Here is a 14289-nt window from a genome sequence, read left to right on the forward strand (position 1 = left end):
TCAAGTATTCCTTTATAGCAACACATATTGTCTCCCTAGGATAAGATGCATCGTGATTGCCTATGTGAAGGGAATACATATATTCAGCTAACATGTGGAAACATCTGCAGCATGTTTAGACAGTTATTAGGCAATGTAAGCAGCTGTTTCCACTGGAAAACCCAGAAAATGTCTATTTGTATGGATGCCATGTTTTAATAACTAATAAAACTTCAAATACAAAATGGAGGAAAAAATTTTCAATACAAAGGAAAGATCGTGTGTGCCTTTCTCACTGTTACTCCAGATAGGCCCCTGGATTGACACCTCAGTTTAGAACCTTGGCCACTCCCTCTTTTCAGGTTTTGGAGAATATGACTTCGGAGGAGTTAATCTGGACACCTACTAACCAGGTAAAGCCCAGTTTCAGCCCAACTTGCTAGAGGTCACTATCCCAGTTAACACAGAAGACAGCAATTGTTCTTTGAAAGGACTAGTGACACTTTTGGGTAGGGTTCATAAAAAAAGAGTATGTGGTGGGTGCAGGACCACAAAGGGGGGCTTTATTTTCATTTTCTTAATAACGAGTTGGTTTACAAAGAATGAGAATTTGGTAACAGTACAAAAGGTATGCCTTATTATTGCTGTGGATAAAATACATTCTTATTAGGGAGAGAGGCAGTATCAAACTACTTGAGTGTCAAACCCCACTGGTATGCCCTGTGTTTTTTTGCTTCGTTTGGATTTGTTTTGTTTTCAGGATACAACATAGATACAGAACAACTGATGGATGGTTTCATACTGTGTGCCTGGACCTAGCAAAATTTTGGAGTTGTTTGGATCTTTTACATAAAGATTTTTGAGAATAGGGAAGAGGAAGGATGATAAACTTGCACAGACAGCCATATTTATTTTTATGTCCAGAGGAGAGAAGTGTGAAAAAATGCTTAGGATAACCTATCACTGAGGCAAGGAAGACAACTTGAGAAAAATATAATACACAAGACCATCTTTTTCAAATGTTTAAAAGCTTTCTTATGTCCTCTGGGTACAAGGACTCACCAATGATATTTGTGTGCACTATTTTTTTCTTTGTTTACAAAACTTAGTGTGAAATAGAGCACTTGCAGAGCCTGGGACAACTTCCTTATTGAAGGGAAGGACGACCAGCACACAAGGCTAAGGCTGAGGGGCAGTCACTAGCACCAGGAAGAAGGTGGTAGGAAGAGTCCTAGGGGCTGGTTTTACCCTCCCACATACCCTGTGTGCATCGTTTTTTAACATGTATTGTTTGTAACATGTAATATATCTGAATTTTAAATGGGGGTGGTGATTTATCTCAGTCTTCCTCTCTGCATCAGTTGCTTTATAAATGATTGTTAAACCAATAAACACACACAAGATAAAATTTTATTCTAAGGCTTCATGAAAGACTTTTCCACAGTTTTCAACTTTTATTCTTTCTCATTGTAGATGTGTGAGCTAGTGCAAAATTTTAGGAGATTTCCATAATTTAAGGATGGCCCATTTTAGAGGAAACAGCACAAGTCACCTCCCTCGTTGGTGGGCCCAGGGAGAAATGTAACTCATTTTCAGAAATAACTGAAAGTGACAGATAAGAAAGAAAGAATAGGATCTGGGGAAGGAAAAGAGATGAACAATGCAGACATTGGGTGGCTCAGAAACAAGCAAGTGATCTTGTTGTGCCCTGGTGGGCAGTATTTTAATTGTCACTGATGAGAGCCTGGGGTTGGCTTGGTGACTGCTGGAGAAATGATATGGAGCAGACCCAGACTCTAACATCTTAATTCCAAATGAAGAAAGATAATCCATAGGTTTAGATGACTCGATGCTCAGAAAACAAATAGAATTAAAGAAAAATCTGGTACTTTTTCTTCCTATCCATTTCTCCCCTAACTGTTCTCCCACCACTCTAGAACTGTTCATTGGTTGATTCATACTGTGATTCAATAGCATTTACTGGCACTTACTGTATATGATACTGTTGTTCTTTGTGTTAACGATGTTACAAAATAATGAATGTCATGGTTCCTGAACTTTAGGAGTTTGTATTCAGACTATGTAGAGGAAACTGTCATAAATGAAGCAGCTGAGGAACAGCGTGGCTACAGCCCTGCCAGGAAACCTGCAGGGCCTCTCTCCTCTGGTCTGACAAGAGCACTTCAGACATTTTTCTTTCTCCACTTACTGCCTCTCTTCCAACTAAGAAGAAAGATATAAAAATAAGACCCTCCCTGGATCTTGCACTAGCAGATAAAGACACCATCTTGGGCCATCGGGTGAAAAGGCAGGAGCTGTCCTCACACCATTTATCATCATTCTCCTAACGGGCTTCAGGTCACAAAATTCCTCCCTTGTCACAACCTTCTCAGGAACTTTCCAGTAGTCTGTTGTGTTTTTTGCATATGCAACTTTTCTGTCAGCTAGCAGCTTCTCACAATCTTAAACATGTTTATTTTTAACTCCTTATTTGAGCCCATATGCTTTTGCAGCTACTTTCTTGCCTCTTTCCTTCTGCTATGGTTTAGATGTCTGTTCCCTCCAAATCTAATATTGAAATTTAATCCCAATGTTGGGTCCACTTGCAGGAGGTGCTTGTGTCGTAAGGGTGAATCCCTAGTGAAATTAAAGCTCTTCCTCAGGAGTGAGTGAGTTCATTCCTACAAGAACTACTTGTTTTAAAAAACCTGGCACCTCCTCTCCCCCTCCCAGCTTCCTGTCTCACCATGTGCTTTCTGTACAGGCCTGCACTCCTTCACCTTCCACTATGAGCAGAAGTTGCCTGAGGCCCTCACCAGATGCAGATGCCCAATCTTGAACTTTCCAGCCATCAGAATCACAATCCAAATAAACCTGTTTTTCTTCATAAGTTACCCAGCCTCAGGCATTCCTTTATAGCAACACAAAATCAAAAGACACCTCCCTTTCATACCCAAACTTCTCAGCAGTGGTCTCCTTTCTGTACCTTCTGCTCACTTCTCATCTGGATTGATCACTGCAAATTTGGCATTGGTAACTATTCACTTTTTTTGGAAACATTCTCTCTTCCCTTCCCTTTCTTAGCACCATATTCTCTTGGTTTTCCTTTTATCTTTCAGGCCCTTTCTTTTTCTTTCTTTCTTTCTTTTTTCTTTCCTCTTTTTTCTTTCTTTCTTTCTTTTTTCTTTCTTTCTTTCTTTCTTTCTGCTAATCATCCTCCAGCTGACCATTAAATACTGGAATTCTTCAAGGCTTATTCCCAAGCTTCCTTTTCTTATGCCATTTTCACCCATGGGATGTCTCATCCATGCTAAAAATTGTAATCACTGCCTGTATCAAGATGATTTATACGTTTGTAAATGTAGCCTAGATCTCACAAGAGAAATCCAGAGTCATGTGTCCATTTTCCTTCTTGTTGTCTTTACTTGGGTATAATTGCTATCTGTGTGAGAGGCATCGCATTAATATAACAGCAAGCCAAAACTCAGGAGTTACTCTGGACATCTTCCACTCTCTCACTTAATTATGGGGTCTGTCAGGTTTATTCCCTAAATCAAATAATCCACCTAAATCAAATAATCCATTCACCTCTCACCATGTCTATTCCCTCATGCCAGAGACCATTGTTCTCTCCTGGACTACACTGTAAGCTCCTACTCCAACCTAATCTCTCATGCAGAGTAGCCTCTGAAAACAAGGACACTTCCCACTGATTTCAAAACAAAGACCAACGCATTCACTGGGCCCACATCATCCTGTGTGCTCCTGACCTTAATTCTTCTACAGCCTCCTCACAAATCATACTTCCCTTATTCTCTATCCTCTGGGATACCTAATTGCTCCTTCCTGCCATGAAACTTTAGCTTATGCTGTTCTTTCTTCCTAAAACGTTCTCCCGTCAGTCTCCCACACCAGTTAACTATTATCCTTCAGATCCCAGCTCAGCTGCAACTTTGCAGGGGTGGCCCTTCCTTACATTCAGATTAGTGCACTTATCATCCACTCTCATAACCCATGTAACCACTTGTTATTTCTACAGTTATTACACATTCACTTGTGTGATACTTTGATTAAAGTTATCTGCCCTCCTGAGATACTGAATTCCTTAATACTGTGTATGGTTTTGATTTCTGCCATCCCCACAAGGTGTGTGTGCATTAATATTCATTTCGTGTTGAAATGGTTTTACTGTCTTAGGATCCTCCATGCTGCCCATATAGGGGCTTTAACAAAAGCACTGCACACATTTCTCCAGACATTTGGAGTGAGGTTAGGGCAGTGTGTGTCTTACATACATCTTTGGAAGGCATTTTAGGTTAATGAGGTGAATGTTGAATGGTTCCACATTGAATTGAATCCTACTGAATGGTGGGTGGGATTCCAACAGTCAGAAGGGCACACGAAGGCAGACATCATGGGTCATTGTCCAAAAGCAGTGACACATGAAGAACTGTTGGAAGGTCTAGAAGAGACACTGGGCAATGTCCATTCACTAACATGTTAAAGATCTGCACCGAGCCAAAAACCAGATGTGGGGCAGAGGTTAAAATGGCCAGAAAGAAGGTAACTGTCCAAAAGCTGATTCTGGAAGCACAGGTATTCCAGAGGCGGCTCTGATTCCAAAGCTGGCATCCACAGAATGGAAGTTGTCGGAAAGAGTTAAAGTGTGCTATCTTGCTCCAATTAGTTGCAGACATGTTCATTCCTCTTGTCATGATGGAATCATTATTGTTCTTTCCTCCTTGACATTTTTCACCAACAATGGAAAACACTATGCATTCTGTTGTTTGGGGCTTTCTTTTGATGACAGCTCTGAAGATTCATCTTCTGCATGTTGGGTACAACTCGTTTGTGATTCTCAGTTCTCAGTCCCAAGGTCTGGCTTCCTCTTTTGCTTTGGAAAGAAATTGTCCCCAACCCCTGATGCTTTTACCAGGATAACAGTGGAAGAGTGGAGAACACAGAAATCTCAACACACCTTTGCTTTTGGTAGCTTGCAGTTAAATAACTAGCCTGTTTTCTTCCTCTGTAAAATGTCCAGGCGTAGTAAAATCTTTAGTATTATATACAGGGTCTAGCTAACAGCTTACCAGTCAAGCAGGCATGAAAGGGAAATGTCTCTGAGGGAAAACAATGAACAACTAAGCACCAGGATCTAGCACATCTCTCGGTTTGCTCAGAGGTGGGTGAATGTCTGCTCTTTAGCCCAGTCCTGTACATCTGCTCGGCCAAAGATGAGGTAGAAAACCAGGCCCGATATGTTAACAGCAGCTGAAAGCAAGAAGACATTTCTCCAACCAAACTCTGAATCCTGGAGGCAGAAAATTACAAGTTATTAACTGTCACCCAGTTCTTGTCCCTCTTGGTTCAGAAAGGCTTTGGCTCTGTGTCCTACTGCTCCCTCCTCGACCTCCACTCTGGCTTCCATGGGCTTCCCAGTTGGTCCTGGAATACTCAGGTACATTTCTGCCATGAGGCCACAGCACGGCATTTCCTTGGCTGGAACACTCCTCCCCCAGATATCTATTTGTCTCACACTTCCACTTCCTTTCAGTCCTTGCTTAAATATTCCTTTTCAAGCAAGTGGTTACGGTGAGTACTTCCTTGACCATTGTGATTAAAATAGAAATTACACCCCTTGTGCGCTATTTGCTATTCTCCTGTTACCTTCAATATGTCATATGTTTTATTTTCATAGATTTCTTTCAGTTTCTTTTCTACAATATAGGTTTCACAAGGGAAGGAATTGTGTTTCATTCACTTAAATAGCACATGGCACATACTAATGTTTAATACTTATTTATTTATTGAATGAATGAATGAATGAATGAATAAGTCAATGAATGTCAGGAGAAACAAGAGCAGTTTGAGGATTTCCATTTTAAACAACCATTTCCTGACAGCTTGTTAGTCAGTGCCTGGGAGGGAACTGAAGCTTCAAAAAAGATAAGTGCCTTGATTTCATAAAGAATACTCTTTCTTTGTTATTCTTCATTTATTTTTCTGATTTACTGGTGCAAAACCACAGGAAAGTCATTCTTTAACTTTCCTGTGGTTTTTCACTGTAAGTAAATGGTATATGGCAGTGTTTTTCACCAGTAAATGAAGTATATGGCAGAAAAGAAGAATGCCACATACTTCTCTATTCATGTAAAGTTTATACCAGTAAGATTCTTAGGAAACTTAAGAGTCTTAAGTTTCTTTAATCTTTAGTCATCATGTAAACTAGTTTATTTTTTACTACTTTAAATGCATCTTGTAGGATACAAGGCAAATGTGAAAACACCATGCCTCTATAGGTTTCTCTTATGAATATTCATCAGAACATTTGACCTCACCTGACTGATGAAAAATCCAGCAGCAGTGGGAGAGATGGCTCCAGCTATGTGTGCAAAGACTTGTAACAGTCCTTTGAGAAAGCCAGTGTACCTGAGAGAGAGAGATTGTACTCTATTATACCCAAGTATACCTACATTTGAAAGTCTCAATACCTGAGAGAAGGAGGGAAACATTCCCGTGCAAACAAAGGGTTAATCTCAGCTGGTCTGTTGCAACTCTGTGCTTATCTGTGGGGATGGCTGGAATTGTGTAAGTCTTGGTGAAACCTGAATGAAATGTACTGACTAAAGATTAGTATAATCCTGTGCTAGGGATTGGTACTCCCAAGCGGGTAACCTCTATTAACTTGTCAACATTGTTTATGCAAGATGGTCAGATTGATGGTCTGCACCTGGTTTGTAAGGTTTTTGTTGTTGTTGCTTTGGCTTCTGCTGTTGAGTCTGATCTTGTAACTTTTATACCCTCCGTGGGTATAAAAGACCCCTCAGCAGATGAGAGATTGGCTCCTCTGAGACAAAGGCATCTCTCACATTTCTTGGTGGTTCATTATCTGAAGATAAAGGATGTCCTGTTGACTGGGACAGGACCCTGGGAGCTATGTTTGTAAGTCGCAGTCAACTCTGTATTTACTGTATCAGAGACAGATATTTCTCCTGCAGTCCTGTGTCCTTTGCCTTTATTAAAGATTTTCATGAGCATACCCTATAGAATCTCAAGAATTCTTTCAGTGATTCCACCTTAGGCAACTGCTGCATTCCTCAACAGAGGGAGATTTGTGTGAGTCTCCCTCAGTTGACTCTGAGCCTGGCCACTGCCTCCTCTTGTTCATGCCCAGAAAAACTAAGTTCACAATGGTTGACCAGCTTTGAGTCTCTTCTAGGAATTATTTAGATGTAGGGTGTAGAGCCGGTGCTGACATTTCCTGCAACCTGTTGCACCTGCCACATTTTACTTTCACATCAGAGTATATTTAGGGCTGCTAGACTCGAACTGAGTTTCTGAGAGGATGAGGAAAAAGAGGTCCCTACCGAGGAGCAATATCCAAGAAGTTAACAAGGGCTCCTGATTCACAGAAGCTGCTGATGGCAGAAGACAGCACCAAGAAGGTCATGGTCATGCTGTGGCTGGATCTGACCCAGGGCAGGGACACGAGGATCACAGATGGGAAGAGAACCCCTGGGGTAGGAGGACAAACACAGAATAAACTGGAGGCTGCTCTGAGCTTCCCACATTCACCCCTGTGTCCAGCCTCGCCCTTACCAATGGCAGTGAAGAGTTTCCTGATGGTGATGAGTCTGAGGATTTTTCTGGAGAGAAGAAAGTCTGCCAATAGACCTCCAAGGATAATGCAGATACATCCAACAACAAACGGCAAGGCAGACAGGATCCCACTCTGAGGACCAGAGACTAGGTCAGGTACATGCGCCCTTACCACCCACACCATGACACAGACAACCTTGGACAGATTGTCCACATTTGCGGCTTTTCTTTATATACACATCACTTTTAATACAAATTCCATGTTACCGTAATGAGCCAATATAGTTTTAGTATGTATATGTTCATAGCTCTGCTTGCAAAAAAAATAAATAAATAAAATAAACAAGAACTAATGCTCTCTTTATATATAAAAATCACCTGGAAATAAATATTTAAAAGACCAAAATCCAGTAGAAAAATAGGCAAAGGATAATAACAGACAATTTACAGAAAAAAAGAAAAAATAAGTGGCTCCTAAACATGTTAAAAGGTATCCAACTTTGCTCATAATGAAAGAAAACAAAATAAAACTATGGTGAGACACTATTTTTCATGGATCAAATTGGCAAAAAAACACCTTTTTTTTTTTTTTTTTGCATGCTCTGTTGCTAACACTGGAGAATCAGGTTCTCACAAATATTACTGGTGCTCTATTGAGGTTAATTTGACAACAAATATAAAAGTTTATAGTGCATTTACCCTTTGACTCAATAATCTCATATGCAGAAATTTATTCCACAGAGAGTTGCACAAAGATGTAACAAATGAACAAGATTTTCACTGCAACATTGCTCAAAGATGGGAAACAATCCAAATACTGCTCAGCAAGGTTCTCATGTACTGATATGAAGATTTCCATGACATATTAAGTGGCAAAAACCTAGTGTATAAGCATAGTGGCATATTACAGAGTATAGAGTATACTGTTTTGTATTTAAAAAGTTGGGAAAATAAGAATATATATTCGTGTATGCTTGCATTCTCATAAAGAAACAAGAAAAGAATATATATAGGAAATTTAGGCCAGCCATGGTGGCTCACACCCATAATCCCGGCACTTTGGGAGACTGTAGTGGGAGGATCACTTGAGCTCAGGAGTTCAAGACCAGCCTGGCCAATATAACAAGACCTCATCTCCACAAAAAGTTAGCCAGGCATGGTGGTACACGTCTGTGGTCCCAGCTACTCGGGAGGTTGAGGTAGGAGGATTGCTTGAGCCTGGGAGGTCAAAGCTTTAGTGAGCCATGATTGAACCACTGCACTCCAGCCTGGGCAACACAGTGAGACATTGTGTCAAAAGAAAAAAGAAAGAAAACGAAAAAAGAAATTTAAAGAATGATCATTGGAATGGTCTGGGAGGACAGGGCAGATTAGGAAAAGCAATGAGTAATGAAAGAAAGATTTTTCACTCTTTTTTTTTTTAGATGGAGTTTTGCTCTTGTTGCCCAGACTGGAGGGCAATGTCACAATCTCGGCTCACTGCAACCTCCGCCTCCCAGCTCAAGCGATTCTCATGCCTCAGCCTCCTAAGTGGCTGGGACTACAGGCACCCGCCACCACGGCTGTCTAATTATTGTATTTTCAGTAGAGACAGGGGGTTCACCATGTTGGCCAGCCTGGTCTCGAACACCTGACCTCAGATGATCCACCTGCCTCGGCCTCCCAAAGTGCTGGGATTACAGACATGAGCCACCACGCGTGACCCACTCTATGTTTCAATATAGTTTTTAAAATGTTGAACCTTCTTGTTATCAATTAAACTTGTAAATTAAAATTCTATTGAATAAAATGCAATGAAAAGGAGACTCCTCTGTTGTATATAATCCAAACAATGGAAAGGATTCAGCTCTCACCTGGTTCAAGTAGTTCATTTTACAGATGAGTAGGCCAAGGCTGTCAAGGTTACGTTACTTAGTGAGAAAATACCCTGAGGGCGATGAGAATCCAGGTCTCTTAACTTTTTAGCCTGGAAAGCTCTGCTTTCTGGTCACAACTTGTCTTTCCATTCATTCTCCCATCTTCCTCTTCCTCAGCCTTGGCCTCTGAGGGTCAAGCCCACCCAGCCTCACACCAGAGACAAATCATTCCCAACAGCCATTCCCAACAGCCAGCCTCAGGAAGTCTATTGCTTAGCACTGGCCTCTTGCTTATCTGGTCCCCTGATCCCCTGGATTAAGGTTCTGGTTTAATTTCTGGCCCTCCTCCTCTTTGAAAAGACCCAGAGCCACTCCCTCCTGGGGCTTTCTAATCTCAGTGCCTGCAGCCTGCTTGCATGCAGATGCTGACTACTACTAAGAAGATCAGCTCTCTTTTGGCTACTTAGCACATTTTCACCAGAGGAACCCAATCAATATGAGAAAGCTTCTTCCTGAGTACAGAGAGTACAAGAGTAACGCTGGCTTTGTGAACTGTCACTAACAGGTTATGAAATCTGATACACTCTTAGCCACTTTTAAGACATCCATCTAGCAGGAATTGAAAGGCTCCTGTCAGCCATTCAGAGCATCTGTTTCTTCTGTGAAAATTCAGAGAGCTGTACACATATATGCACTTTTCTTTCTATGTGTTATACTTGAATGAAAATGATTTTTTTATTATTATTATACTTTAAGTTCTAGGGTACATGTGCATAACGTGCAGGTTTGTTACATATGTATACTTGTGCCATGTTGCTGTGCTGCACCCATCAACTTGTCAGCACCCATCAACTCGTCATTTACATCAGGTATAACTCCCAATGCAATCCCTCCCCCCTCCCCCCACCCCCCTCCTCATGATAGGCCCCGGTGTGTGATGTTCCCCTTCCCGAGGACAGAAAACCAAACACCGCATGTTCTCACTCATAGGTGGGAACTGAACAATGAAAATGATTTTTTAAAACAAACATTACTCCACAAATGTCTATGGTAAGTCTTTTTTGGGACTTTATGTCCTATTAATATCTTATTTTCAGCATATGTTGTTTATGTTTCTCTGTCACAATTTTCTCAGAGGCAGAATTTGTTTTGCTAATTTTTATTATTTATGCTACCAGCAGAGCATCTTGTTTGCAAATTTTGATTGGATTGAGTATAAAAATTTTGCACAGGGCCCTTAAAATATGATAGTATATGAAAATCAAACTGACCTAGAACCATATGTATCATCCTGCTGCAGTAAGTAGTGAACCACATTGAGATCAATCAGAATCCAAATTAACTAGACTCCATTTCCTACATGGAGGTCCTGGTCCTAATCCCCCGATTTTGTGACCATAGGAGAGACACAGGATTATATATGAGCTCCCTATATTTAAGCATTTAAACAGAAGATCAGAATGAGCTTTCTCTATACTTACATCTCTGAGGTTGGCTTGAAGTACCGAGCTGATGTACGTTGGTGTGTATGCCATAATTGTATAAAAAAGCCAGTATTCACAGAAATAAGAGATTAAAATGGCCCAGAGTGGTAAGGATTTGATCATAGCCCTAATGGGAAGAGACCAGCCTGGTGAACAGTCCTAGAAGAAAGCACACAGCAATGTCCCCTCCATCAGAAGGCAGCTCTCTCTATCGCACTCTGCATCTCTGAGACATCTAGAGGGACATACAGAAATGTCAGAGGAATTTCTCAATGTACCTGCTGAGCCAATGAACACACAATGTATCTCTTCTCAGCAGCACTGATAAAGGGATGATTCACAGGATCATCATAAATGAGAGGAAACCAGAGAAGACAACAGGCACAGCCAATTCCTCCTAGGAAAAGAGGATCCAGTTAGCACTGGATGGATGGAAGTACTTCTTTCAGTTTGACTCTAAGATGATTCCTGTGGTTGGCAGAGTGACTAGCCTCAGTACTCCACTCTTCCTGACATCTATCCCTTGCATGGCCCTATCACAGGGGGAGGGTACTTCCTCACCACTTGACTTTGGCCTTGGCCATACAACTTGCTTTTGCCAATGGCATGGAGGAGTTTCAAGTCTAGGCATTAAAAAACATTTCTTTTTAAACTTATCCTCTTGGGTCTTGTGCACTGCTATTGGAAGACTATGCTCCAGCTCATCCTTTGACCAAGGCAGATGACAGACACAGACAGTGGAGCCACCCAGCTGTCCCACAAAGAACCACAGGAATAAATGATTATTGTTTTAAACCACTGAGTTTTGGGAGGTTTTGAAACACACTATTATTAAAGCTATAGCACACTTACAAGTTAGTAGCGTGTTTGCCCCACGTGCTTGAAAATGCCCTCACCATTCACATACCAGTCGGCATCCCTCCTGCTAGTCATGCTTTGCAGAGTTCCTTTCATCATTAAACCTTTCCGTATCTATCTCTTATCTTCCTCAAAGCACATATGAGTGAGAAGCAGTACACTATTATGTGGAATTAATTACCCAGTTTCTAGACATGAAATGAAATTAATCCTCAGCAAAGACATTTTTCTGATATATACATTATTACAGAGTGGGAGATTTAACATTATCAGTATTGAGTGGAAATATGGCCCATCTTCAAATTCCCTTTTTAGAATCTTAAGAAATCTTATAAGCTCTCTTTGTTTGGCTAGCATGTCATTTACAAATTCCTTCACAAATATCATACAGCAGCCACTATACACCAGGCATTCTGCTACATTTTAAGAATATAAAATGACAAAGACACAATTTTGCCATCAGGGAACTTAATCAAGTGGGGAGGGATAGATATGAAAATTAGCAATGTTGCACATCGGGGTTGGAGGATGTTAATATTTATTCAACAAATATTGAGTGAGTTTCTATTATGTATATGCTCCTTACTGTTTCTCGAAACCACAAGCACAGTAAGATTTTCTCGTTGTTTGAATAATTTTTGTAATCTGCCCTTTGAATGTTTTCATGATAAAAACTTTGAAGGTTGGTGTGCTGTGGAATCATTACATATTTTTTTTGGTGAATATATTGACCTGATTTTACAGAAACCCTTGATCTAAGAGGCCCGCCCGCTAATGAACACACTAGTGGGACTATAAGGAATTACCATAAACAATTTAGGGGTGGGATTTTGGAGAATGTTTCAAATATTGAACAAACTTTAGCTGACAGCAGCTAAGCGGATTCCAACCACAGTTCCACGAAGGTAAAACTGTAACGTAGTAAAATACTGCCTCTGGAACTTTCCATGTGTCTTTGGAACCTTTCTGTAGCATCTCTCTGTATATTATGTCTGCTTCTGAACCTTACATAATCTGCTCTGTCCTACAGGCTCCACTGGTTGATTCTTACTCTAATTAGCATTTTACCTATGATTAGGTCACAGTCACACAACTTTCTGGCTATGATACTAGGTTGGTGCACCCAAGTAATTGTGGTTTTTGCCATAATAATAGCTGGAGAAATTTTAAAGAATATATTAAATTAAAAAGCATGACTAAAATGTAGTCTGACTAAAATAACATTTTCTTTTTTGTTGTTTCTTTTTTTTCTTTTTTTGTCTCTTGAGACAGGGTCTCACTCTGTCACACAGGTTGGAGTGTAGTAGCATGATCTCGACTCACTGCAACCTCCACCTCCTGGGTTCAAGCGATTCTCCCACCTCAGCCTCCTGAGTAGCTGGGATTACAGGCAAGCAGCATCATGCTCGGCTAATTTTGGTATTTTTAGTAGAGATGGGGTTTAACCATGTTGGCCAGGCTGGTCTCAAACTCCTGGCCTCATGTGATCCACCTGCCTCAGCCTCCCACAGTGCTAGGATTACAGGCATGAGCCACCACGCCTAGCCTAAGATAACATTTTCAACATCTTTTTTTTGTTGTTTTTTATTGAGACAGAGTCTCGCTCTGTCGCCCAGGCTGGAGTGCAGTGGCGAGATCTGGGCTCACTGCAAGCTCCGCCTCCTGGGTTCATGCCATTCTCCTGCCTCAGCCTCCTGAGTAGTTGGGACTACAGGCGACCGCCACCTCGCCCGGCTAGTTTTTTGTATTTTTTTTTTTAGTAGAGACGGAGTTTCACCGGGTTAGCCAGGATGGTCTCGATCTCCTGACCTCGTGATCCGCCCGTCTCGGCCTCCCAAAGTGCTGGGATTACAGGCTTGAGCCACCGCGCCCGACCAGATTTCAACATCTTATGAAATAATTTGCTCTGAATTCCTTTAGGTTAAATTTAGAAGCAGTAAGGAATGTTATGATGCCTCTTACGTCATAAGATTGTTCTACCTACACACTCAAGGCTGCTGAAACTTAAATGTTAAACACAGTTGACTCTGAACACTACCAGCTTTAGCTATGTAAATATGCATATCTATTAGGATTTGGTTAACCATAGACAAATTGAATCACAGAATTCTCTGTCATAAAAATTTGAGATTTGAAAAGCAAACTCACCAAAGATATAGAAGACATAAGGCCATCCTATGGTCTGGCAAAGAAGACCACCAACGAGTAGAACGATGAAGGACCCCAGCATTGACCCTGAACAGAAAAAGCGAGGATGTTCTGGGTGAGAGGACCCATCTTGGGGCTCTATGTGCTTTCTACAATGCTGAGTTGCACAGTGAGGGAAGGTATGAGTTTCAAGTCAAACTATCTAGGTTCAAATCCTGCTCCTTCACTTGGTAACTATGTGATCTTGGACAAGTTATTACTCTATTTGTGTCTGAAATTCCATATATGTGAAATGGAAGTAATTATATACAGCTGACTTATAAAATTGCTTTGAGGATAAGATGAAAATATGTGCAAAACACAAG

General features: G+C 41.0%; 2 protein-coding genes across 14 annotated transcripts in view; one reads left to right on the forward strand and one right to left on the reverse strand.

The window, feature by feature from the left end:
• The window catches only part of SLC17A1 (solute carrier family 17 member 1), a 157840-nt gene that overhangs the window by 52878 nt on the left and 90673 nt on the right, over positions 1-14289 (forward strand). For 2 of the 10 annotated variants that reach the window (XR_012434159.1, XR_012434160.1), the window contains 2 exons: positions 342-392; positions 2043-2866. The exons of 2 other annotated variants lie outside the window; for them this stretch is intronic. The gene's annotated coding sequence lies outside the window, so the exon portion shown is untranslated. Of the gene's footprint in view, positions 1-341; positions 2867-9002; positions 9382-14289 lie in introns of those variants that run through there. 6 more of the 10 variants (XM_045390582.3, XM_074038737.1, XM_015449814.4 and 3 more) reach the window with 3 other exon arrangements.
• SLC17A4 (solute carrier family 17 member 4) overlaps positions 1412-14289 on the reverse strand; it is a 29079-nt gene continuing 16201 nt past the window's right edge. For 2 of the 4 annotated variants that reach the window (XM_074038734.1, XM_005553830.5), the window contains 7 exons: positions 13925-14011; positions 11197-11315; positions 10916-11077; positions 7579-7711; positions 7347-7494; positions 6318-6408; positions 1412-5290 (listed from right to left, as the gene is read on the reverse strand). In XM_074038734.1, the coding sequence (XP_073894835.1) occupies positions 5156-5290; positions 6318-6408; positions 7347-7494; positions 7579-7711; positions 10916-11077; positions 11197-11315; positions 13925-14011 (875 nt within the window). In that variant the 3' untranslated portion in view covers positions 1412-5155. Of the gene's footprint in view, positions 5291-6317; positions 6409-7346; positions 7712-10915; positions 11078-11196; positions 11316-13924; positions 14012-14289 lie in introns of all 4 variants that reach the window. The other 2 variants (XM_015449810.4, XM_015449805.4) reach the window with 1 other exon arrangement.

Source organism: Macaca fascicularis, chromosome 4 (genome assembly GCF_037993035.2).
Source record: "Macaca fascicularis isolate 582-1 chromosome 4, T2T-MFA8v1.1".
Taxonomy (NCBI): Eukaryota; Metazoa; Chordata; class Mammalia; order Primates; family Cercopithecidae; genus Macaca; species Macaca fascicularis.